Consider the following 26096-nt stretch of genomic DNA (forward strand, 5'->3'; position numbering starts at 1 on the left):
TGTGAAGTGATCGTCCTTTCTCTAATCCGGGTGATTATGATTTCAGACAGTGGATGACCCTTGGGAGCGGCCTGCTCGATGGCGGACGTGAAGTCCACATGATCAGGAGACCATGAGTTTCCGCCAGGCCCTGAGATCTCGCTTCAAGGGGGACGTGAAAGCCGAAGAGGATGGGGGGACACTTGTACGGAAAGGGTCAGGCAAACGTCCCAAGACTCTTGTTGACCATAAAGATGGAGAAGAGGTAAGCAGAATCGGGTGACATCTGATGACATAATCTTTTGAGGACGTCATAGAATCAGATGTAGTTTCTATCAGGTGGACCTGAGGGTACTCATGAAGATATGTATTTGTGCCTTCAGAAACTGATTTAAGATTTTCAATGCATAAAGCATGTTCATATGTCAATCATTTCCTGCGTGCATGTCCTGTTAAATTTTGAAGAAATAAATTAATCGCTGACAGGATGAAAATATACATCTTATTGAGTATTTATTTGGTTAAAATATGTTTTCCAAAGTTTCTATTAGCTAGGCACCTCCTATTTATTTTGGAAAATTCCATTATGATTTTTGCCATTCCACTGGCATACAAGCTGAAAGCTATTCAAATGATTCATACTGTCTAGAAAACAGGACTTGCTGGAAGATCATTCTGGAAGCAGTCATGAAATTTTACATTAAATTTATTGTTGGAATATTCAATAAAACATTTAGTGATTTTCATCACGTTCATGTCAAAAGCGTTTTTGTAATGATTTTTTAAAATAAATATCATGCGGAGAGTCATTTACATATACATATACTCAAAGAAGAGACCGCCTCCGTGGTGTAGTGGTTAGAGCGTCCGCCCGGGGAGCGGAAGGTCGTGGGTTCGATCCCCAACCGCGTCATACCAAAAGACGTTAAAATATGGTACTTGTTGGTCCCTGCCTGACGCTCAGCATTAATGGGTACAACAAGGACTGGTCGGCTCGGAGTCAGTATAATGTGTCTGAGTGGGGTATTCATGCTTCACTGCGGCATTGTATCTCAGTGGGCTAGCACTATAAAACCAGCTTAAGTCTGGGCTAGTACAAGCAGCCGCACATACACATACACATGCATGCACGTCGTCATATGAGCGAAATATTCTCAAACACGACGTTAAACCCAATTTCACCTCACCTATACTCAAAGAAGATATAAATGTGAATCACTCAATGATTACAACATTATAGGGTTCTATTATTACACATACAAATGTTGCCTCTCATATCAATATCATTGAAGACACAATATCCATCATATACACAATTGGATACAAAATATTGACATGTATACACATACAATAGGGTGTAACATATTGCACTTGATACGAATAGAAATAATATATTGTGCATGTCTAGTGTAACAAAAGAATTCTGGTAATAATCTTTCTCAAGCTTCAGGGGTGGTGAGGTAGCCTAGTGGTTAAAGCATTCGTTCGTCACACCAAAGACCCGGGTTTAAGACCCGGGTTTGATACCCCCACATGGGTGCAATGTGTGTACAATGTGTGAAGCCCATTTCAGGTGTCTCCCGCTGTGATATTGCGAGAATATTGCTAAAACTAAACTCACTCACTCAGGGGAAGTGGGGTAGCCTAGTGGTTAAAGCATTCGCTCGTCCCAGCAAAGATCCGGGTTTGATTCCCCACATGGGTACAATGTGTGAAGCCCATTTCTGGTGTCCCCCGCTGTAATATTGCTGGAATATTGCTAAAAGCGGCGTAAAGCTTAACTCACTCATGCACTCACTCAGTCTCAAGCTTCAAGCTGTCAATGTAAAATAACCACCTATATGTTGCTCAAGGCTGCTGAGCATGTACAGTGAAGTGTCAGCAGGAAAATTCTTGGAAATCAAGGGAAGTCACCAACTTGGAACCCCAATGTCCTATGCTAACTGAAACTGGAACTGAATATACATGATAAACCCTTGTACATCCCTGATAAATGTCCTTTCATCATTCATCTGGTGTATAAATCTAATACTATCACGTTGTGTGTCACTATGGAAACAACTGCTTATGATGCTGTTCAACTGAGGTATCAGTGAACATAATGGGTGTAAAACAGTATTTTTTCACCAAACCCGCTATTTTGTTATATTTAATTTATATTCAAAATGTGTCTTTTATTTCCTTAACTATGTTGTAAATATTTATCGTGTGTCACTGTGGAAACAACTGCTTATGATGCTGTTCAACTGAGGTATCAGTGAACATAATGGGTGCAAAACAGTATTTTTTCATCAAACCCGCTATTTTGTTATATTTAATTTATATTCAAAATGTGTCTTTTATTTCCTTAACTATGTTGTAAATATTTATAAATATGAACTTAGTGTGATAATCTTGATCCTGTATTTATAGAGAGTTACAAGAAATTGTGAATAAGTGATCAATAACGCCCACTCTGGATGATGACCATGTGGGCTTCTTTAACTCTGTGTCGTCATATGAAAATATTTATGGGTATGTAACGTGTTATTTTTGGGCCTCAGTATTCCAGATGTTTCACAATGGTGTATATGTTTATTAATGGGTATATATTTTGTTAATGGTTTTGCTTATTTTTATGTTTTATGACATATTCCAGGGCCCCGTTCCACAAAGTGATCATACCGCTAAGGTGATCGTAACTCCCATACTTTAACATAGACTTACGACTGTCGTAGCGCTACGATTGCTTTGAGGAACGGGACCCAGATGTATGTCCTCCAGGTACTTACTTACTTACTAATCATTGTTGTTAATACCTGTTTTTACCTTGCTGATCATAGAATAAGTTGAGCTTATCCTGCATTATAGTACTAGAGGATGTTGCTGATCTCATGTTGTTGTCTACAATAGTTTTGGTGTTAATGATTAATATAATTATTTTTTTGACATAACTATAAGAATTGAATCCAGTTAGAATTTCTTACATTTGAGGAGTAAAAAATGCCATGCACATTTGTAATAAAACATTTGTGTGTATTTAGCGTGCATACATGTTCTGATGTATATGATGTTTTCATGGAATAATTCTACCCAGAATTTCCTGGGATATTAAATGCATAAGATTTTTCCTACCTACTGACGAGGATTATCGGAACAAAACATGAAAGATCTTTAAACCATTAAATGAATTCTAGGGGTGGTGGGGTAGCCTAGTGGTTAAAGCGTTGGCTCGTCACGTCGAAGACCCGGGTTCGAATCCCCACATGGGTTACTGTGTGAAGCCCATTTCTGGTGTCCCCTGCCGTGATGTTGCTGGAATATTGCTAAAAGCGGCGTAAAACCAAACTCAGTCAGTCAGTCTGTCAGTTCAATGAATTCTTTTTGAGGACAAAATCATTTGCATGGAAATAAATGTACCTTCTTAATTAGTCTGAAGTACTGAGGTGTGGACAAACCAACATGTTTTGACAATGTCCACAGTAAAACATGTTCTAACCTTGTGTTATTTACACTCTGAAAACATGTGTACAACAATGACTTCTCTATAGAGAGAAGTTTCAGTTGATACCCTAGAGGCTTAGAAACTAACAAACTGGCTGTTTATGTATAGCGTTATCCACATCTAGATACAGGTAAATAATTATGGGTGAGGGAAACAAAAAATGATAAATAATGGTAACCATGGTAATAGCTTTTAAAAAAAGAAATTCTTCACTTTACTATGATATCTGTATGATATTGTTTGCTGAATCATTGTGAATAAGTTCTATGTACTGTTGGAAAAAAACATGTCCATAAAATATTTATGTTAACAATGGCCTACAATTGTAAAACCTGGATAACTTGTGACGTAAAATATATATAAATAGCAGTGAAGCCTGATTATGTTTACAGTTTACAGAATTGTTACAAGAAGAAAATGTTGGACTGGCCCGTTGCTAGACTAACACTTAGTCTCTGAAATTATATATACGGAGAGAAACAAGTAAAGGATCACAGGAAAATTCAAGTGTTCCTCTATTATTTTCCAGTTTTCATCACCACAGCGCTATTCAAAGCTGGTGATGAAGACTAGAAAATAATAAAGGAACACTTGAATTTTCCTGTGTTCGCTTATTTGTTTCTCTCAGTATATAATTTTGATTTTAACAAATAGACGAAGTTGAAAAGGAGCCCCAGGGTGAACAGAGATTCAGAACCTGGGGATATCTAGACTTGCTTCATGTGGGACTTTAGCATTGCAGGGAGGGCTTGGCTGTAGGGTTGATAATGTAGTTCAGGGACTGTGAGACAGACTAGCCTGTTGCTGAAATGGCAAGGAATGGTTTACAGTGTACAATGTTTACAATGTATAAATGTATTATCAGTTGTGACCCAAATGACAGGATATGGATAGCATACATGATGGTTGCCAGAATCAGACCTCTGTATCTGTTATAAGCACCTGAATAAACTGTCGGCACTGAAGCTGAAATTGCACAAAACTATAAATAACTCTCCCCACCATCACAGACACTGTGTTTGTAAGTCTGTCAGAAATCTTCTCCAGGGAAATTAACTGACAGAAAATAGATAGCTTGGTTTAAAGGTTCACCCTTTCTTAATGAAATGTGCTAAGAATGTTTAGTGAGGTTAACTGAAACAACCTGTGTAGCATGATGTGATTAATCTAGTTGAATAACACTACCAGCAATCTTGTGAAAAGATATTTCATGAAATTGAACATTGTCAACATTGAAATATTGACAGAAATTGTCATGATGATCATTATAGGGTAAAACTTGAGAAAAGGTTATTTTTTATTATTATTATTTTTATTATTATTATTATTATTATTATTTTTATTTTTTATTTATTTATGTTTAAGGCCACACTTAATGTTCAAGCTGTGTGATGGCAGTTGATAAATATTTGAGTCTGGGCCTGAGAATCCAGTGATTGACCTCATGAGCATCAATCTACGCAATTGGGAACCGATGACATGTCAACCAAGTCATCGTGTCTGACCACCAGATCCCGTTAGTTGCCTCTTACGAGTTGATCACAAGACTGACAAACACTTTTATCACAAACATGAGAAGTGTGGAGTAGGTTGATGTGGCAATCATATTTCCCAATATTTGATATGATATCAGCTTAATAACACTGAACACTATATCTATGTATCACTGTTTATCTTGCTCAGTAATCTGTAGTGTGTTTACCAACTGGGAAGAACACGTTGTACTACGCTGGCATACATTATTCAATGCCTAGGGTAACATGATTTGCTACATTAATGTAACAATGTAACTTTATCCGTGTTTTATTCATTTCCCATGACAGCGTGTAGCTGCAGTGTACTTAATGAAGGCTAAAGGTTGATATTGCAGCAGTAGTTTGTTCTGTCTTACAGTGACGCGTGTTTACAGTCAAGTCTCATATTATGTGTGACACATTGTTGTTATTGGTTAATGGAGATCTCCAACACTATCATCCGTCATCATCATCATCATCATCATCATCATTGAACTCTGTTTTACATTTAATAATTGGGCGGTGGGGTAGCCTAGTGGTTAAAGCGTTGGCTCGTCACGCCGAAGACCCGGGTTCGAATCCCCACATGGGTACAATGTGTGAAGCCCATTTCTGGGGTCCCCCGTCGTGATGTTGCTGGAATATTGCTAAAAGCGGCGTAAAACCAAACTCACTCACTCACAGTATTATACTGGTATGCAATGCATAGGTGTTAGGAGTGTGTAGTATGGTAAAATAATGATAAAAGTTGAAGTAATGGGATAAGTCAGGAGAGAAAATATTGAAAACATTACATGATTCAGTTAAACACTGGATGTAAATAGAGAATCGCACCCAAGTGTCTACTGATATGAATTATATCATCACGAGTTGATAAAGTTACAAATATCTGAGGCTTGCGGAGGATATTATACCTTTATCATCGAGTGTTGATGTAATTGATATCAGTAGACACAAGGGTGAGATTCTATTTATCATCAGTCAGTCAGTCAGTATGTTTAATAATTCATTTGAAACACTGCAACAGATTCGTGGTTAATGGTTTTTCTTCTCCATGTCGAAGGTCAGGGTTCAATTCACAAAATCAATACAATACAGAGTGAGCGAGTATAGAGTTACGCCGCGTTGAGCAATATTCCAGCAATATTCCAGCAATATCGCGGCAGGGGACACCAGAAACAGTTTCACACATTGTACGCATGTAGGAAATGAAACCCAGATCTTCAGTGTGACAAGCAAAATATTTTAACCACAAGGCTACCCAACTGCATGAACAATGCAAGGAGGATCTAGAATTTTTGAAAGAAGGTTTCCATTTTGATTTGCTTTTATATTTTGTAAATATATATTTTTGATTACTTTATTTTTCAATCCTGGGGATAGTTTAACTGTTAACTTGAAAATGACCCAATAATAATACCATACACAAGCAGTGTCAAGTGCTTGCTCAGTAGACCATGGATAGTATATTTTCATTTCTGCCAGAGAAAATAACATCGAGGTAGCCCAACTAATTTTTCTGTTAGTTAGCTATAAGAAAGTTCAAAACAGACATTTCCTTCCAAAATGGCTGGATTTGTCATGTTGTTGTTTTCCCTTGATGCCAGTTCTGCAAGTGGAAAGCCGATTGACTCAATCTGAAGCCGTTTACTATTGACTCAATTTGAAGTTGGCTAGTTGACAGACTCACACATGTGCACATACTGACAAACATGCACAAACCCTACTGCTCACATATACCATGCGCAAATGCATATGCACAGGACCATAGACTCACAAACACACATTCACAGGAACATCATCACACTCACAAACAGATGCACACACATATGCACACACATTCAGTCATGCACACATATACACATACACACAAACACCCACAAACATAAATTGTATTGTCTTGTCCACTCTCAATTATTTATCATAAGTCTCTGCCTGTTGGCCCGGGGCAGGTGGATTTTGTGGCGGACCTGTATGTTCAGATTTGTATGGATCCTTATGGCCTGCAATAAATTTATGTGTTGATAGATATATTTGTCACAATATGCAGGGTTATTTTATATGATGATCCAAAGAGTTTAGTCAGGGCCTGCAACTTGTAAAGTCTGCAGGTCCTCATGGCAGACAGGAATTTCTTGTATCAATAAGAATTGGCGGTGGGGTAGCCTAGTTGATCACACCAAAGACCCAGGTTCGATTCCACACATGGGTACAATGTATGAAGCCCATTTCTGGTGTGCCTTGCCATGATATTGCTGGAATATTGCTAAAAGCGGCGTAAAAACCATTCTCACTCTCTCACCTCACAAGAATCTTTACGATTACCTCCTTCTGTGTTTCAGACATTTGAGGTGCTTCATTCGGACAAGGAGGAGGACGGAATGTCCTTCCAGTCGGCCAGCTCACACAGCCCGCAAGGGTCCGAGGCCTCCGACATTGTGGCAGGGTTCAAGGATGCTGAAGAGCGGGCGGTGTTCGAGAGTCAGCTCACTCAGCTCCAGGAACAGCTCGTAGCTGTCATGATAGAAAACCAAACACTACGTGAGTTTCATCAGTGGAATTGTCAGTTCTGTTATCAGGATGTGTACCTGCATTGTATGGCAATTCATTGTGCAAGGTAACAATGGTTCCCGTGGGTACGAGAGTTGAACAGATTCCAGTAATGTATGCTTGTGTTTGTTTGTTTGTTGTTTGTTGTTTAACACCACACTCAGCAATATTTCAGCTATATGTCGATAGTCTGTAAATAATCAAGTGTGGACCAGACATTCCAGTGATCAACATCATGAGCATCGATCTACGTAATTGGGATACGATGACGTGTTAACCAACTCAGCGAGCCTGACCACCCGATCCCGTCAGTCACCTCTTATGAAAAGCATGGGACTGCTGAAGACCAATTCTAAGTCAGATGTTCACTTGTCGTATACTTGTGATCAGAGCTGACTTTAATGTCAGGACATGTGTCTTTGATTGATCATTTTGTGTCATCTTACGCTAACAGCACCATACCGAATATCTAGCTGCCTGAAGCAAAGCTGCATAAGCAAAGTGCATGAGTCTTGATCTAACGACAAATGTAACATTATTCAATACCTTGCCTTCAAATACAAGTTCTTCTCAATTTCTACTTCTGAATTTGAAAAAAAACATGCTTGTAAAGATTTGTTATACGCTATGGCAGTCATTGATGGCAGCCTAAGATCTGTTGCCTCAATAAGTACTTGAAAGGTATTTTTTAAATAACAATCCACATGTTTGAATTTTTTAGGAAATGAATGATCTCTGCAGTTTAATTACATTAGGACAACACCATGGAACAGCACACAACTATGTGTAGCGGAAAGTCAAAATCAAAATCACTAACCTAATGTCGATCACTGATGTGTTTTTCCTTTATTACTTATAAAGCCCATTTGTGGTGCCGCCCACCCCCCTGCTGTGATATTGCTGGAATATTGCTAGAAGTGGCGTAAAACTATACTCACTCACTACTGACACCAGTGATAAAATATAGTGGTAGAGGACAACCGACAGTCATTGTTTAAACTGGATCTATTATTGAACTCCAGAAACCGAGCTTCGTGACTACCGTGAGAAGTCATCTGTCGACAAACTACGCCAGGAGCTTGAATACCAGAAGCATCGGAATGAAATGTTGGAAGAAAAATGTTTCTCACTGGACAAGAAAAGGTGAGTGGACGAAGGAGTAACTTCCTGAGGTGCAACACGGATGAAACATTTTGAACACCAGGCTGATACAGACACAGGGTTTAACAAGAGATGATTTAAGACTGGTACAGTCCAGATATTGACAGGTTCTTGCTATGTTATGCGGCAGGAGTGTTTGTCGAACTGCCTGCAATATGTGGCAGAATTTGATACACAGACCATGTTTTTATATATTTCATAACTGTGCTGATACCATCTGTCAGTATGATGAGAAGGCAAACAGTGACAGTAGCCTAACGTGGCATGAAGTAGCCTGAAATAGCCTTCAGTAGGTTTAATAGCCTTGTTCCAATGCTGTACTGAATGCGGAGCCCATGGATATATAGTAATTCTATCCTTTAAAGAGGCAAGTCTAGATAAGTGGACAATACATCTAAGAACAACAGTCTGTTTGAGGGATGTTTATATTTTTTAGAATTACCATTTAAACTATTAATCATTACCTTAGAGACTAGTGCAAGTCCATAGGTTTAAGCAGGGCGGTGGGGTAGACTAGTGGTTAAGCGTCCACTCGTCATGCCGAAGACCTGGGTTCGAATCCCCACATGGGTACAATATGTGAAGCCCATTTCTGGTGTCCCCAACCGTGATATTGCTGGAATATTGCTAAAAGTGGCGTAAAACCATACTTACTCACCCATAGGTTGAAGCAACCTGACATTAGCTAGACAGTAACCTATAATAGCCCAGCAGTGGCCTGATGTCGTATAAACTAGTTTGAGAGTAGACAGATAGTAACTCATAGTAGCCTGACAGTATAGTGAGATATAGAACCTGAAGTACCCTGATAGTAATATAGTATTATATAGGCAAATACAAGCCAGATAGTAACCTGATAGTAACATAGTATTATATAGGCAAATACAAGCCTGATAGTAACCTGATAGTAACATAGCATTATATAGGCAAATACAAGCCAGATAGCAGTGTATGAAATAAGCCAAAAACCCAGCCAGACATCAGGGCTGGTAACTTCAAAATGTTACCAGCCCAAAAGGATTTAACCATCTCGGACACCAAGATTTGTATGGAACATCTAAAAGTTTTACCAGATCATCGGCTTTAGGAAATGTTTATCCTGAGATTGCTTTTAATGCACATCTTGAGGAAAGTCAGATTTATTATCTGATTATCTATTTCAGTTTTGAAATGCTGAGGGTGACCTAATGTTTTTTATTCAAATGGGGTTTCCATCAATGTGGTAGACATTAAAGGACAGCATGCTACTCTGCAAGCTTTCTAATGCCTGTTTGGTCAGATAGAGTTTGTTTGTTTGTTGTTTAACGCTTCACTCAGCAATATTCCAGCTATATGGCTGCAGTCTGTAAATAAACCAGTCTGGACCAGACAATCCTGGGATCATCAGTATAAGCATTGATCTATGCAATTTGCATACGGATGACATGTGACTCGACGAAGTCAGCAAGTCTGACCACCCGACCCCTTTAGTCACTTTTTACGACAAGCATGGGTTGCAGAAGATCAATTCTAACCGGATCTTCATGTGTGTTGTCAGATAGAGACAAAGCATAGATCAGCATAGCCTCTGTGAAAATACCTGGTTGGTGTCACATCTGTAAGGCATGTTTGTGTTGTCGGGTGCAGGGAGAGATGGACAGAAGGACGGACATTGTTGAGATAAGACACAGAAGATCAGTGTTAGATTACGTGGGTAGGGTTGGTGTCACATCTGTAAGGCATGTTTGTGTTGTCGGGGCGGGGAGAGATGGACAGAAGGGACGGACATTGTTGAGATAAGACACAGAAGATCAGTGTTAGATTATGTGGGTAGGGTTGGTGTCACATCTGTAAAGGCATGTTTGTGTTCGGTCGAGGTGGGGAGAGATGGACAGAAGGGACGGACATTGTTGAGATAAGACACAGAAGATCAGTGTTAGATTACGTGGGTAGGGTTGGTGTCACATCTGTAAGGGCATGTTTGTGTTGTGTGTTGTCGGTGGGGAGAGATGGACAGAAGGGCGGACATTGTTGAGATAAGACACAGAAGATCAGTGTTAGATTACGTGGGTAGGGTTGGTGTCACATCTGTAAGGCATGTTTGTGTTGTCGGTGCGGGGAGAGATGGACAGAAGGGACGGACATTGTTGAGATAAGACACAGAAGATCAGTGTTAGATTACGTGGGTAGGGTTGGTGTCACATCTGTAAAGGCATGTTTGTGTTGTCGGGGTGGGGAGAGATGGACAGAAGGACGGACATTGTTGGAGATAAGACACAGAAGATCAGTGTTAGATTACGTGGGTAGGGTTGGTGTCACATCTGTAAAGGCATGTTTGTGTTGTCGGGGCGGGGAGAGATGGACAGAAGGGACGGACATTGTTGAGATAAGACACAGAAGATCAGTGTTAGATTATGTGGGTAGGGTTGGTGTCACATCTGTAAAGGCATGTTTGTGTTGTCGGGGCGGGGAGAGATGGACAGAAGGACGGACATTGTTGAGATAAGACACAGAAGATCAGTGTTAGATTGCGTGGGTAGGGTTGGTGTCACATCTGTAAGGCATGTTTGTGTTGTCGGTGGGGAGAGATGGACAGAAGGGACGGACATTGTTGAGATAAGACACAGAAGATCAGTGTTAGATTACGTGGGTAGGGTTGGTGTCACATCTGTAAGGCATGTTTGTGTTGTCGGGGCGGGGAGAGATGGACAGAAGGACGGACATTGTTGAGATAAGACACAGAAAATCAGTGTTAGATTACGTGGGTAGGGTTGGTGTCACATCTGTAAGGCATGTTTGTGTTGTCGGGGCGGGGAGAGAAGGACGGACATTGTCGGGATCACACATAGAAGATCTTTGTTAATTACAAGAGAGGAGTTCCACTGGAGTGTTGGAATCTAGAAACCAGTAAAATGTTTGTCTTTTAATATCATAGTTATATCATGGTAAAACAAATGTTGTTACAAAAAACAAAACAATTTGATTGTTACAAAAGTTTAGTACTCTACCTTTATCTTCTTGATGCAGAATATATAATATTCCAAATGCTCACAATAATCTTGTTCAGACAATTCAATATTAAATTAGCATCATCATTAGTATTTCTTTGGTACCTGTAACTATCCGCGATTATGTTTATGTTGTTATATATAATTATCATACACAAACAAAAATGGGTGTATATGTTGCATGTAAGTCACGTTTTGTTTACATGGTGTGTGTACATGAGGTGTGGGATATGTTGGCATGGTTTCAATTGTTTTTGTTTCTTGTTTGATTTTGTCTGTTATGTTTTAGGGGATTTGTTCATTTCTTTGCTTTGTGTGATTTTAGGTGTTAGTGTTGAGTTTGCTTTGTCATCTGTGTTTAGCTCACCTGAACCCAAGGTTTGTGTGAGTCACATCTCAGAGACCAAAGTGCTCTGGGATGAAGGATTGTCCCAGTAATGGTGTCCAAAACATAACATTCTTCTGGAGCCTTACAGAATTTTTGTCCTGACTAGTGCTGGGAATTGGTTAAAATCTCATAATTGATGATTGGTTCATTACAACCCGATCAATCATTGAAAAAAATTGGTTAGCATCATTTATGAAATGTGTTAATGCACAAAAAAATAAGGAGAAACCATGTAATTCTTTTAGGTTTTTTGGCAAAATTTCACATCTTTAAAGGATGACTAGTATGGAAGAACATAAACGTCTTAGAGTCTTTAAGATAAATTCAATCATGACTTGGAACGAGCTTGTAGTGCTTATGAAATGTAACAGACCAACCAACCTAGTGATGAAAATACTGTTAATGAAAACAAGTATTCCAGAATTGTTTGTGTTCGATTATAAGAAAACATGATGCATACCTGTCTTGGTATCAGGTCAGAAGTGGGGTTGAGTGGTTTGCTGTGAACAAAGGAGTAACCTATGAATATGAAATTCTTATAATGGATCCCAAAAACAGAAACCTGAAGACCAAGATATATTTTGCTTACCGCGGTGGTGGGATTGCCATCAGCAAAGCAACTCGTGGGCAAAGAGACAAATCGAAACCATCAAAAGATGATCTAATGTCCATCTCGCGAAGTGGGGCTTTCATGCCGGTATATATGTTTTTGAACTATTTGACGCCCAAATCCAACCAATCTTGTTTATGGATTAAAAGTATGGGGATTCCAACGTTACGATTGTCTCGAAAGCTACATCTCTTAGCATGTACAAAATTCCCAAGCGTTGGCCAATCAACACACAACTTCATGGTCTGTGGCGAATGTGGCCAATACCATTATATATCACCTCCGAAATTGGTTTGCTTGGTTAAATACTGGTTAAAATATTCTGGGGAATGCACCAGCGCCGAATCCCCAAACTTGCTTATAATATGTTTGTACATATAGATGACATTGGTAAAGTGGCATGGCCATCTCATATGAAGAAACCTTTTTCCTCATGGATTCGGTTTCGGTATGGTTAAATCGAACCGTTGGTGATGTTAAACTTTTAAACACTTCATGGGCGATCAATAAATATACTCAGCCGCCAATAATGGTTGTATAACATTTGCAATCAACAGAACATCATATGGTGTATAGCCTGATTGGTGTTAAGTTCAAATTGCATGAGGTCAGTGATAACTTAGTTATTGAATTGAATATTCACTAGCAGACGAGAGCGAGAGCAGACACACAGGTGTCAATAAAACAAGACATTGAGTTTTGTCTGTGACAACGACATATCTATATCACAGTTAGAAATTCTGTCAACAGCTAAATAATGACATTGCTTTTATGTATCAAGACTGAGAGAATTGACTCGGTAAGATGAACGTGTGGTGAAATAGACAAATGAAATTATATAAACAGTTTACTGTCATAACATATAAGCTCGCGCCTGTGAGATATCAACAAACCATTAGGAAAATAGCTCACACCAAAGCCTTCACCGAGTATTCACCGGACTCTTCCAAGCTGCGCGAACCTATTTCACTGCGCACGTGCTATGAGCGCAGCCCCATGTTGAAATGGAGTTTTCCCCGAAAGTCGGGGAAAATTGAGTGTGAATCGTTTGAACTCCGATTTCGCGCGGGTTTTTTTTCATCTCGATTTTTCAGGTTTTATAAGTTGAATTTGCATTTTTGATGATTTGTTTCGATAAGTCCATACCGAAAGTATCAGAATCTGCAAAGTTGTGTTTTACGTTGCATGTAATGACCTTTAACATCCAAATCCCTAAGGCGTCCATTTATTCAATATAGACTTGGATTGTTTAGATCTCATGATAAATAAGAAAGAAAAATGTCCATTGAAAGATCGAAGAGGTTATGCCCAGTATGCCATTCTGCTATTGAAAATGAAATTCATTTAACTTTTGTACGTCCATTTTATTGTGATCTAAGAAACAAGTAATAATCTGACGATATCTGTCAAATTATCCCGTGTCTTGCTTGTATTTCTCTTCTCTCTTCAAAAGAACAAGCTGTCATATTATAACTAGCTATATATGTTAAAATGCAATTTCTTTAAAGAAATAAACTGTTAAAGATTAGTGTATATCGAATATGGAAAACTTACGTAAATGTAACTTAACTGTATATGGGCGGAGGCCTAACACATTACAATAAATTTGATCTGATTGTTTTTAAGTAGTCATATATAGTGGCTGATTCGGGCCCATCGCTTTATCATCCTTTATCTAGATTTGTCAGGGCGATAAAGCGATGGCCCAAATCAACTATCTACTATCTATATCCTCAGTATGTTAAGCAATGAAGCTTATATGACATGTTGTGATAGAGTATGTGGAATGTATATCATATGACTATCGAATTACTTACACAAGAACCACCACAATATGATTGAAAACGGAACTAATCGATGACCACGTAATGATAACTGAACGACTGACTGACTTTGGCTGAGTTTGGTTGAAAGCTGCTTTTAGTAATATTCCAGCAACATCACGGCGGGTGACACCAGAAATGGAGCTTCACATTGTGCCCATGTGGGGATTCGAACCAGTTCTTCGGCGTGACGAGCCAACGCTTTAACCATTAGGCTACCTACCGCTTAATAACTGAACAGAAGTCGACCAGTACTATTGCACAACGAGGAGAGTTCTATGGATGTATAACTTCTTTAATATAATATAGGCGACGTTCCGGTGTAGCTACTAACACCGTTATCAAGCAAATGATGTTCCGGTGTAGCTACTAACGCTTTATCAAGCAAATGATGTTCCGGTGTAGCTACTAACACCGTTATCAAATAAATGATGTTCCGGTGTGGCTACTAACTTCTACCGTTATCAATCAAATGAAATAACGTTTCGGCGTAGCTACTAACACCGTTATCAAAACAAATAACGTTCCGGTGTAGCTACTAACACCGTTATCAAGCAAATAACGTTCCGGTGTAGCTACTAACACCGTTATCTAAAACAAATAACGTTCCGATGTAGCTTCTAACACTTTTATCAAGCAAATGATGTTCCGGTGTAGCTACTAACACCGTTATCAAATCAAACAAATGAAGTTCCGGTGTAGCTACTAACACTTTTATCAAAAGCAAATGAAGTTCCGGTGTAGCTACTAACACCTTTATCAAAGCAAATGATGTTCCACGTTAGTAGCTACTAACACTTTTCTATAGCAGCTGGCTACTAACACTTTTTATCAAACCAAATGATGTTCCGGTGTAGCGGCTACTAACACTTTTATCAAGCAAATGAAGTTCCGGTGTCAAGCTACTAACACCTTTATCAAGCAAAATGATGTTCCGGTGTAGCTATTAATACTTTTATACTAACACTTTTATCAAGCAAATGAAGTTCCGGTGTAGCTACTAACACCGCTTTTTATCAAGCAAATGCTACTAACACTTTTTATCAAGCAGTTCCGGTGTAGCTACTAACACTTTTATCAAAGCAAATGATGTTTGCATAATTTTCTTCATAACGGTGTTAGTAGTTGCATAAAATGTCCTCATATTATATTAAAGAGTTGTACATCCATAGAACTCTCGCGTTTGTTCATTGCACCAACTTCTAAAGGCCACTCAAACAAGCCAGTACCATTGGTATAAAGCATAAAGTTTGGTAACGAGGGTCTGTGCGATCACAGGCTTGTCGTGAAAGGTTGGCAGTAAAATGTCTTTATTAGTATTACTTAACCGTGCCCTAATATGACCATACATATCGCTTCTCTATTTCCCAACAAGTACAAGCCGTGCCCCAGTCGTGTCCCCAGGCTGATGGAAGGGCGACTCTGGTTGGGGAGACGGAAGGGGTTGGAGCTGGGGTTGGGATTGGGGGAGAGCTTCCTGTTATTGTATTTGCTCCAGGCTCAGTCCACTACAGCCAGATTTCATTACAGCCAATATGGAGACACGCAGGACATACACCTAGCGGAAATCCAATTGTTGAGTTTGATTGGATCTAATTTCCAATTGTTGTCAGATCTCACATTCTACACACTTAAAGTAGAGGAGCTCCTCAACAACAATAAAAGCGGTGGTGTTCATTTCGATTAACATGATATGATTGTGATTGTACATGATTGCTAGCAAGACGGTCTTTGTCAACGGGGTACGTTATGTCACCAGGGAGAGAATACTAGGCTTATAACAGGTGCCTCTTCCTGGTCCGCTGGCGTGATCCGTTCAACCGCACAATGCTGGTAGCATCTGATGCAGTGATCGATGTCTCGCTGTATAGATCTAGTGTGGATATCATAACCCCGGGTGATCGAGGCTTTCTGCAAGTCAGCACTTTGTCTCCGGGTATGAAAGGTGTGTTTCAGTACTACTCCACAGTAACAGACGCAGTTGTATCACATATTGCCTGTAATAAAATTTGACTCAAGCAAATTATTCGTCTATGTGGTAATGCGGCCGTCCGGCTTTCGCTCATTCACTTACCATAGAGAGTCGTTTCGTTTCGTAAAAGATTTATCGTCGTCTACATTCACGTGCTTCAGTCAACACACAAGTTATACAGTATCGTTAGTCGATGTGTGCAAGTGTTCTTTAATCAGAATTTACTCGAACGTCAATGTCGGTGAATATGACAGTGCCTCTGTTGGTGAATGATACATACATCTGGACATACATCTTTATTCTTTATTCTGTGAAGGCAACGTTTCACAGAATAAAAAGTTGTATATCCATAAAATTATCATCATTCTTCATCACCTCAATTTCTAAACTATCTATCTATCTATCCATACAAGTCTCTTTGTCTGCAAATAAAGATGTGTCTCTGTCGGTAAATATTCACGTCTTTCTGTTAGTCTTTTAACAACGGATATACACGTGTCAATATATTGGATGATATATACGGGTGAAATTGACATTGAACTGGTGTAACTAAGTCGTTGGATGCGCACATCTCTGCCAGAGAATACATAGGAGTCGTGAAAGCTTCTAAATAAATCGGAGACTGCACACCGGTTGTATTGATGAATAGTGCACAGACTATTTAGACTTTCAGTGTGTGAACGTGTTTGACACAGTTGCTGAGGATCACATAAGTCGAGGACAAGTGTAGTGATCTCTAGGATGCAACACCCGTCCTGGCCGTCATTTCACAAAGCTACAGTAGGTCTATGCTGAAGCATTGGACTGGAACGTGGCCCTGGGGCTGTTTAGCCTTACATGTTATCTAGTAAACAGATTATTGACTCCAGACGAACTCGTACACTCGTATTTTTCTCTACGTCACCTCCAATCCGTGTAAATGTGAGTTAATACCTGATAACGTTATATTTGATTTGTCCTTTTTCTGCCTTAAAATCACAAATCAAATCCCATATACGAAGTATTATCTTCCTTGTGTTAGGAACGGGTCAGCCTGATCTCTATTAGATATTTTTAAATATTTTATTCAAAAAGGTTCGTTGAAATTGCACTGTCACAACTTATAATGATTTTCTGACTGCCATTCAGTGAAAGGTCCAAGTGGTTTCTTAGAGAAATGGAGCATAAAACCACGGATAACTAAAGAAGGCACGCCTAGCTTCTCAGAGACAGTAATGTGCTCTGACGAACCTGCGTGGGTCTCAGGGGACCGAATCGACAGGCAAAAAATCGGTTCTCTTCACATATCACAACAAAGAAGCCCTCTTCAAAAACCATTTAACCAGCAGAAAGGAGACAGATAAAACCGACCAAGTCTATCCCATGATGCACCTCCAAGCTTCACCTCTGAACAACCCTTCGGGCGAGTTGGACATCTCTTGAAACATGCGCCATTCGCGAAGCACTTCTGAACAACGTCATCAAGTAATGGATACACTTATAACCCTTTCAGCATTCACTGGCCGGGCCGCGAAGCTGTAAACTGCAGATTAGTACTATTTTCCCCTTCTTGCCTTCAGGATTCGATGGAGTAGACTCTAGTAAGCCTGATTGATGTTAGAGACGCCGGATCACAGGGTCTGTGCTCAAACTAAGAAGTCTCCCGCTGTACAAATATTGACTCAACTCGACAGCGTAATGCCGAGGTGTTCTCGCTAGCTTTCCACTTGGAGGTTTTAAACAGTGTGTCCCATTAACATGACAGCTATAGCAAGTCCATATTTTCCCCGTGAGTTTGGAATGGTCCTCTTTCTCATTCGCGTGACTAATTTTAACCTGTAGATTTTTGGGGCAGTTTGTTACAATGTGACTGACTTGGCACAGTATGTTTAGAAAATACCTGGCGACAGTGGGACCAAACAGCATCATGTGATAGCGGCTATATATAGACCTGAGCTAAATTTGTCCACTCATCAGCATTCGGGCCTATTCGGGTCGGCTTTTTCCGTTTCGTAAATAATACATCGGTGAACACCGGAACAGTTATATTGATTCTTATTTAAATGTAAAAATCAGATTCCTCCACATACGGATTGTATAACACTGTGATAAGAGCATATTTCCATGGCTAAGAAATCTAGCAGAAGAATGTAAGGATCACGAGAACTAGTGAAACTAGTGTTTCCAGTTCCAACATGGATGCCTCCCAATGTTTGAATACACAATGCCATTGAGAAAGTGGTCAAATGTACCATATGTCATATTTGGGATTACATCCTCAGTAAAGTACCGATTCAGTATTTTTATTTTTTTTTTGGGGGTTGAGTCCACACCCTCAGAGTCAGGCACCTAATCGCCAGCGCACAAAGTCAGCCGCCTAGCCCGTTCAGCCACCGTCATGCCACATCCATATGCTTACCGAAAAGACGTTTGGTTCGAATGGACGGTGGACACAACAGAAAACACTCACAAAATGTTTAAACGAATACTGTTGCAATTATGGCATGTCTGTCGTGGGATAAAACTTTAACTGCAAATGTGAAGGGGTATACATGAAAGATGTGCCCTTAATAGAAGTAGCACACGAACTACGTCAAAACTGAATCACTAATCGCACAATTTGTCAATTTCTCATGACAGCAAAATATATTTAGACAGTTGTTTACCTACTGAATCTGATACTAAATATATACAAATTCAGCTGGAACCTCATGACTTATGGAGTCTGCTATCAAATCGTCACAATATCGATACGGTAGGTCAAGCTAACTGCCCGGATGTTCTAGTTAGTTACGTCACATGGGTGTGTCATAATCCAGTTGTCGTGGGTTCGGATTCCAGATTCACCTTGATTTTGATCCTCGTTTAGTCGGCACCATGCCCTTGTTCATCGACGTCACGCCAATGTTAAATCTGTTAGTACTACATTTATAAAAAATGAAAAATGGTTTATTGGCTCTGAAAGACTGGAATCTGTTTCCTATTACAAATATCTCGGAATAGTGTTTTCATGCCGGAACCTGTTTGCAAGAGCTTGTGAGGTTCTGTGTAAACAAACCGAGAAGGCGTTATATCCTATCCAAAAAATTATATGTCGATTTAAATCTCTTTCCCCAGATACATTCCTTAAGATTTTTGATGGCAAAATTCAACCAATCTTGCTCTACGGCTCAGAAATTTCGGGAACAATGTATCGTCATAACAATGAAAAAGTCCATTCTAAGTTCTGCAAATTTGTTCTAGGAGTTGGTTATCGCTCTTCTAATAGAGCTGTTTTAGCGGAATGTGGAAGATATCCACTTCTTGTTAATTATAAAACAAGAGTTATATCATACTGGTTACGACTACTCAGTCAGCCAGCCACAAGACATTCTAAACGTTGCTATAACATGATGAAAAATCTAGATGATAATGGAGATACTAACTGGACCTCTTCAGTTAGAACATCGTTATTTCAATACGGTTTTGCATATGTATAGATCCACCAAAAAGCTGGAGATTCTAATATGTTCTTAAAGCTATTCAAAACAACGTTGTAGAGATATATGTTACCAAGAATGGTCATCCGCTATTGCAAGCTCCAAATATTTGTATGCATATTCACTATTTAAACATGGCATTGTCCATGAAACATATTTAAAAGTATTATCCTCTATGCAACTCCGCAGATCTCTTACAAAATTTAGATGCGGCATCAGTAAACTGAATGTACAAACCATTAGAAGATCCAAAGATGATGATATCAGTTCTGCCATGTGCGCCCATTGCGTCAATATTGTCCAGGACGAGTACCATGTTCTATTATCTGCCCTGTTTATTCTGATTTACGCATTAGGGTGCCGTTGTACAAAAACGATCTTAGCGCTAAGGTGATCGTAACTCCAATACCTTAACATAGACTTACGACAGTCGTAGCGCTAAGGTAGCTTTGTACAACGGCACCCTGGTATATGCCCCAATATTACTGTGTAAATCCCAACATACAGAAGTTTGTAAATTTACTTAATACCCAAAATGCAAATGCTATTTTACGCCTAGCCATATTTGTAAACAAAATCCATAACGTTTCATGATGCTTATAAATAACAGTGTACTTCTCATGCCAGCGCTCCAAAGAAAATTATGTAAAAATGTCACTTTACTTTTGGCCTCATGGCCACTCTACAAAATAAATCTGTCTGTCTGTCTTTCTGTCTTTCTGTCTTTCTGTCATTAGTACAACGTTAGTACAACGTAACGTCATACGGACTTGTTCTCAAGGCGAGGGTGGAGTGTCTACGCATCCACAGCGGGTAGCGGCCGCCTACCACTACGCCGGCTCCCAAGATCCATATAGCTCTCCCAGTTAAACACCTCCGTCACCTGGAATCTGTTCTGTATTACGCTTGTGATCAATACCGACATGGGTTGATCGGGGAATGGGCGAAAGATTTCGTAGTTGCCGTAATGTTTCCCCCTGAATGAAAGTTCCGTTATAAATGATAGTGGAACTGTGCCGAGAACTCAGTCAGTTACCTGACAACCAATTTAAACATTTGCTCGCGGGGACTATGGTCGCCCAGACCAGCTACTCTCTGGGAGCGTAACAGGGGACATGCATGTATTTCTTGCTCAAAACGTTCACGTTTCTCTCTTTGTAGTTATAAATATCAGTTGCTATGCAGACTAGTATCTGTCGTGGATATTTATAATGTGTATAGATCAGCTTACTAACACCATAACATCGTCTCTAATGGTGGGATAGCTACGTTTTCGCTCGTCATGTCGAAGTTCGATTCCCCACATTGGAAAAATATTTCCAACCCGTTTTTGGTTTTTCTGCCAGGTTCAGTTTCACACATGGTGTAAGCCTTGGTGTGTACTACCGTGGTATGGTGGGAATAGTACTATAGGTGTCGGGAAGATCCGTATAGCTGAAGGACTCAATTCCTGTTTTCATACTCTTTTATCGTCTTTGAGGAATCCCCACAAGTCTTTGAAATACGGTTTTGTAGAATCATCGTAGAACAGCAAATGAAACAGAACATTTGCAATATTCCTCATAAAAGTATATTTAGCTCATTGTTTCTTCAATACAACAATCCAAGAATGATTTGAAGACTATATGAAAGGTTAAAAGTGCTTCCTTTCAGACTAGGTGGTTGTAATGAGAACCGTTTTAGACCATCAACTCCCATCTCTCTGGAAAAGGCCACGTGGCTGAACACTGTGTGTGGGCATCATATGCTATATTAATATATCATTAAACGTTTTTGCACTAAATATACTAAAGGAAAATAGTAACTATGCTTCATATAAAGATCAATAAAAATATATTTATTCTGAAATAACATAACGCATCTTTTGTTTCTTTTATACATTTTCATGAAGACATCTCCTCGAATTTCACGTCGCGATTCACAATTTGCACGTGAATGTTCATGCATGGCGCACACTTTGGGTTATTGCCTGTATGTTAGGACAGAATACTCACACGCGATTGTTTCTATGTGAACACTAATACCGTATAGCTATCAGAAACACTTTTTCTCAAATATATACGAGGGGCTATCAATAGGTTTTGAGCCTAACATATTTAGAGGCATAACATCGATGCAGTCACGATATATTTCTCAACATTATCGCCTTGTAAGTAGATGCACTTGGTCCACCTTGTCTGCCAGACATGTATACCTTGTCTATAGAAGTCCTTTTCTTGGTACTGTAGCCACGTCTCCACAACTGAAGTGAGTCCATGATCATCCGTGAATCTCCTACCACGGAGTCCATGATCATCCGTGAATCTACTACGGAGTCCATGATCATCCCTCCGGAGTCCATGATCATCCGTGAATCTCCTACCACGGAGTCCATGATCATCCGTGAATCTCCTACCACGGAGTCCATGATCATCCGTGAATCTCCTACCACGGAGTCCATGATCATCCGTGAATCTCCTACCACGGAGTCCATGATCATCCGTGAATCTCCTACCACGGAGTCCATGATCATCCGTGAATCTCCTACCACGGAGTCCATGATCATCCGTGATCATCTCGTGAATCTCCTACCACGGAGTCCATGATCATCCGTGAATCTCCTACCACGGAGTCCATGATCATCCGTGAATCTCCTACCACGGAGTCCATGATCATCCGTGAATCTCCTACCACGGAGTCCATGATCATCCGTGAATCTCCTACCACGGAGTCCATGATCATCCGTGAATCTCCTACCACGGAGTCCATGATCATCCGTGAATCTCCTACCACGGAGTCCATGATCATCCGTGAATCTCCTACCACGGAGTCCATGATCATGCGTGAATCTCCTACCACGGAGTCCATCATCCGTGAATCTCCTACCAGAGTCCATGATCATCCGTGAATCGCTTACCACGAGTCCATGATCATCCATGACATGATCATCCGTGATCTCCTACCACGGAGTCCATGATCATCCGTGAATCTACCACACGGAGTCCATGATCATCCGTGAATCTGAGTCCATGATCATCCGTGAATCTCCTACCACGGAGTCCATGATCATCCGTGAATCTCCTACCACGGAGTCCATGATCATCCGTGAATCGGAGTCCTACCACGTAGTCCACGGAGTCCATGATCATCCGTCATCTCCTACCACGTGATCATCCGTGAATCTCCTACCACGGAGTCCATGATCATCCGTGAATCTCCTACCACGGAGTCCATGATCATCCGTGAATCTCCTACCACGGAGGTGCTTCTTCAGATCAGGAAACAGGTGGTAGTCACATGGTGCCAGGTCTGTAGAATAGGGTGGGTAAAGTAGGATTTCAAATCCAGATTCAAATCAGCGGCCAGTGCAACACGACTGGTGTGGACCAGAGCGTTGATGAAGAAGACCTACATGTCTGAGTTTGCCACGGGGCTTCTTCTTGATGAACTGTCTCACTTTCTTCAGTCTTCTTGGGATCCATCGTGCGCAAACCTTAGACATGTGGAGATGTTCATGCGGGATGGTTACATCTGATCCATATGAGATGTCACGTGTCTGCTGTAACCCATGGATGGAGATTCGACGGTTGCTCATGGCCAGGATATGCACCTGGTCAATGTGTTCCGGGCTGGTGCTCGCTATGGGTTGAACAGGGCGGTGGTCATCTTCAAGACCCTCTCTACAGCACTGAAATTCCCTCACCCATCGCGTGATGGTTGCAGATGATGGGCAAGACTCCCCATATACTGCTGTCAACCGCTTTTTAATGTGCTTCGCCGGGTTGTCCAAAACCTTTATGACTGCTCTGTACTCAATCTTATCCATTTCTGCCCTTTCAATAGGGGTACATGTAATAAGTTGTCACGTGACCGGAAACTAGCGACATGTACATGTCAATATTACGTTTATGTGAATGACATAAGCCATTGTTCAATGTCATACAGTTTTATCATGCACATATCAGAAGTATTTTAGGCTCAAAACTTTAGATAGCCCCTCGTATGACTCTAACGCTATGCAACGGCTCTCTGAGAACGAATGTCTACTCGCCGTGGGCATGCTGCAAACAGATGCTGCCAGACATTTTAATGTTTACCGAAACACAATACATCTCTTTGGAGACGTTGTCTACAGCAAGGAAACACTCATGACCTAGCATGGGTCAGTCGCCTACGTATGACGTCACGTCAACACGACGAACACATTCGGTCGGGGAATCTAGGATAATGATCAATTGTACGACTCGGACAATTTCTGGGATAGGACCAATTTGTGACGGAACTGTACACAACCGAAGGGGTTCAATATATGAACCCAGTGATACGCTTAGTTCTGCTTCCACGTCAACGTCTGACACGCGTTGCTGTGTGCAGTAAGCATCAGGGAGTCAGAAGACTGGAACTGTCCACAGATTAGTAAAGCTTTCATCAGGACAGTTCCGGTGGTAGTGCTAAGGTTTACCTGTGTCCAACAGGACGTTTTAGGCACGCCTGTGTTACTCAACGTCATCACTTGGGGTTGGAAGTGTGACTGTATTGAGTGGTATTACAACTCACCATTGTCAAGACCCATGAAGATCCGGGTTAGAATTGGTCTTCAGCAACTCACACTTGTCGTAAGGGACGACTGAGGGGATTGGCTGGTCAGGCTCTCTGACTTGGTTGACACATGTCATCGCCCAATTGCGTAGCTCGATGCTCATGCTGTTGATCACTCGATTGCCTGGTCCAGACTCGAATATTTACAGACCGCCATCATATAGCTGGGAAACAGCTGGTGACGACATTAAACAACCAACCAACCAGCATTGTCAATGACCTTGAAGAAGATGGTGTTCCACCCGTTGCGCAAATGAACATCACGTTGCAGCTGTGACCCCTTACACGTCCGCAGTTGTTGGCGCTTACTTTTTGATGCAGCATAAATTTGCTCTACTGCCAAGACCGGCTGTTTCTTCAGATCTCCACCACAAAAACTGCCTGGGATGAGACGGGTCGACTCCTTCGACAGGACCCAAACCAACCATTAACGATAATTCAGTTTGACGTCAGTACTTCAGAGGAACGTGTGAACTACTTGTACTATAGTTACTATTTGTAACCAACCAATCGTTGGATGACTTACCCCAGTGACCGGGCTACCACGAAGTGACCAAAGAGTGTTCAGTTTATATGTTATTTGCTTGGCGTCATGTGCAATAGGTGCAAAGCATTGATCCATCTGTTTCATGCATTGCTGCAATGTCGGACAATAGAAATAGCTCATGTTGGGGGTAATACTTATTAACTTCCGTCCGTTCTTTGCACCTAACACCCGAATTGGAATGTCCTCTTGAGTACATAGTGGTCTCATTAATGAACGATCACAAACGCTGGTAAAACATACACATGTGTTGCGTTCATACCGAACACTCATGTTTGGGTGCGATGGGGTAGCCTAGTGGTGAAAGCGTTCGCTCGTCACGCTGAAGATCCGGGTTCGATTCCACATGGATACAATGTGTGAAGCCCATTTCTGGTGTCCCCCGCCGTGATGCTGCTTGAATAGTGCTAAACGCGGCGTAAAACTGAACTCACTCACTCACTAACGTATGATCAGCTCGTAAAACGTCCTCAAGTCTGTACAATCGCCACACGTAGGAGTTAGGAATCTTGTTGTTCGCATTTTTAAGAATAACTTATATGTTTGTAATCTAGAAATAACCTGCCACGCGTCGGCGAGAATGTCTAGAACAGATAAAGTATTTGAGGACGATAGTTTCAGTCGGGCGGGCTGCTCTGGTAACAACTCAGTGATATTATTCCATATTCCACATACAGAACTAGGAGACGGTTTGACGGCGGGTAGGACTAAGAGACGGTGTGACGGCGGGTAGGACTAGGAGACGGTTTGACGACGGGTAGAACTTGGAGACGGTTTGACGGCGGGTAGAACTTGGAGACGGTTTGACGGCGGGTAGAACTAGAAGACGGTTTGACGGCGAGGGGTAGAACTAGGAGACGGTTTGACGGCGGGTAGAACTAGGAGACGGTTTGACGGCGGGTAGAACTAGGAGAAGGTTTGACGGCGGGTAGAACTTGGAGAAGGTTTGACGGCGAGTTTGACGGCTGGTAGAACTAGGAGACGGTTTGACGGCGGGTAGAACTTGGAGACGGTTTGACGGCGGGTAGAACTAGGAGACGGTTTGACG

At 40.8% G+C, this 26096-nt stretch overlaps 1 protein-coding gene across 1 annotated transcript in view; it reads left to right on the forward strand.

The window, feature by feature from the left end:
* The window catches only part of LOC124280276, a 50702-nt gene extending 28191 nt beyond the window's left edge, over positions 1-22511 (forward strand). Inside the window, exons 2-5 of the mRNA XM_046716172.1 lie at positions 47-244; positions 7320-7518; positions 8550-8670; positions 22175-22511. Of these exons, the coding sequence (XP_046572128.1) occupies positions 113-244; positions 7320-7518; positions 8550-8670; positions 22175-22511 (789 nt within the window). The 5' untranslated portion in view covers positions 47-112. The remainder of the gene's footprint in view (positions 1-46; positions 245-7319; positions 7519-8549; positions 8671-22174) is intronic.
* Positions 22512-26096: the final 3585 nt, after the last annotated feature.

Source organism: Haliotis rubra, unplaced genomic scaffold, assembly GCF_003918875.1.
Source record: "Haliotis rubra isolate DU_JTF1 unplaced genomic scaffold, ASM391887v1 Scf264, whole genome shotgun sequence".
NCBI lineage: Eukaryota > Metazoa > Mollusca > Gastropoda > Lepetellida > Haliotidae > Haliotis > Haliotis rubra.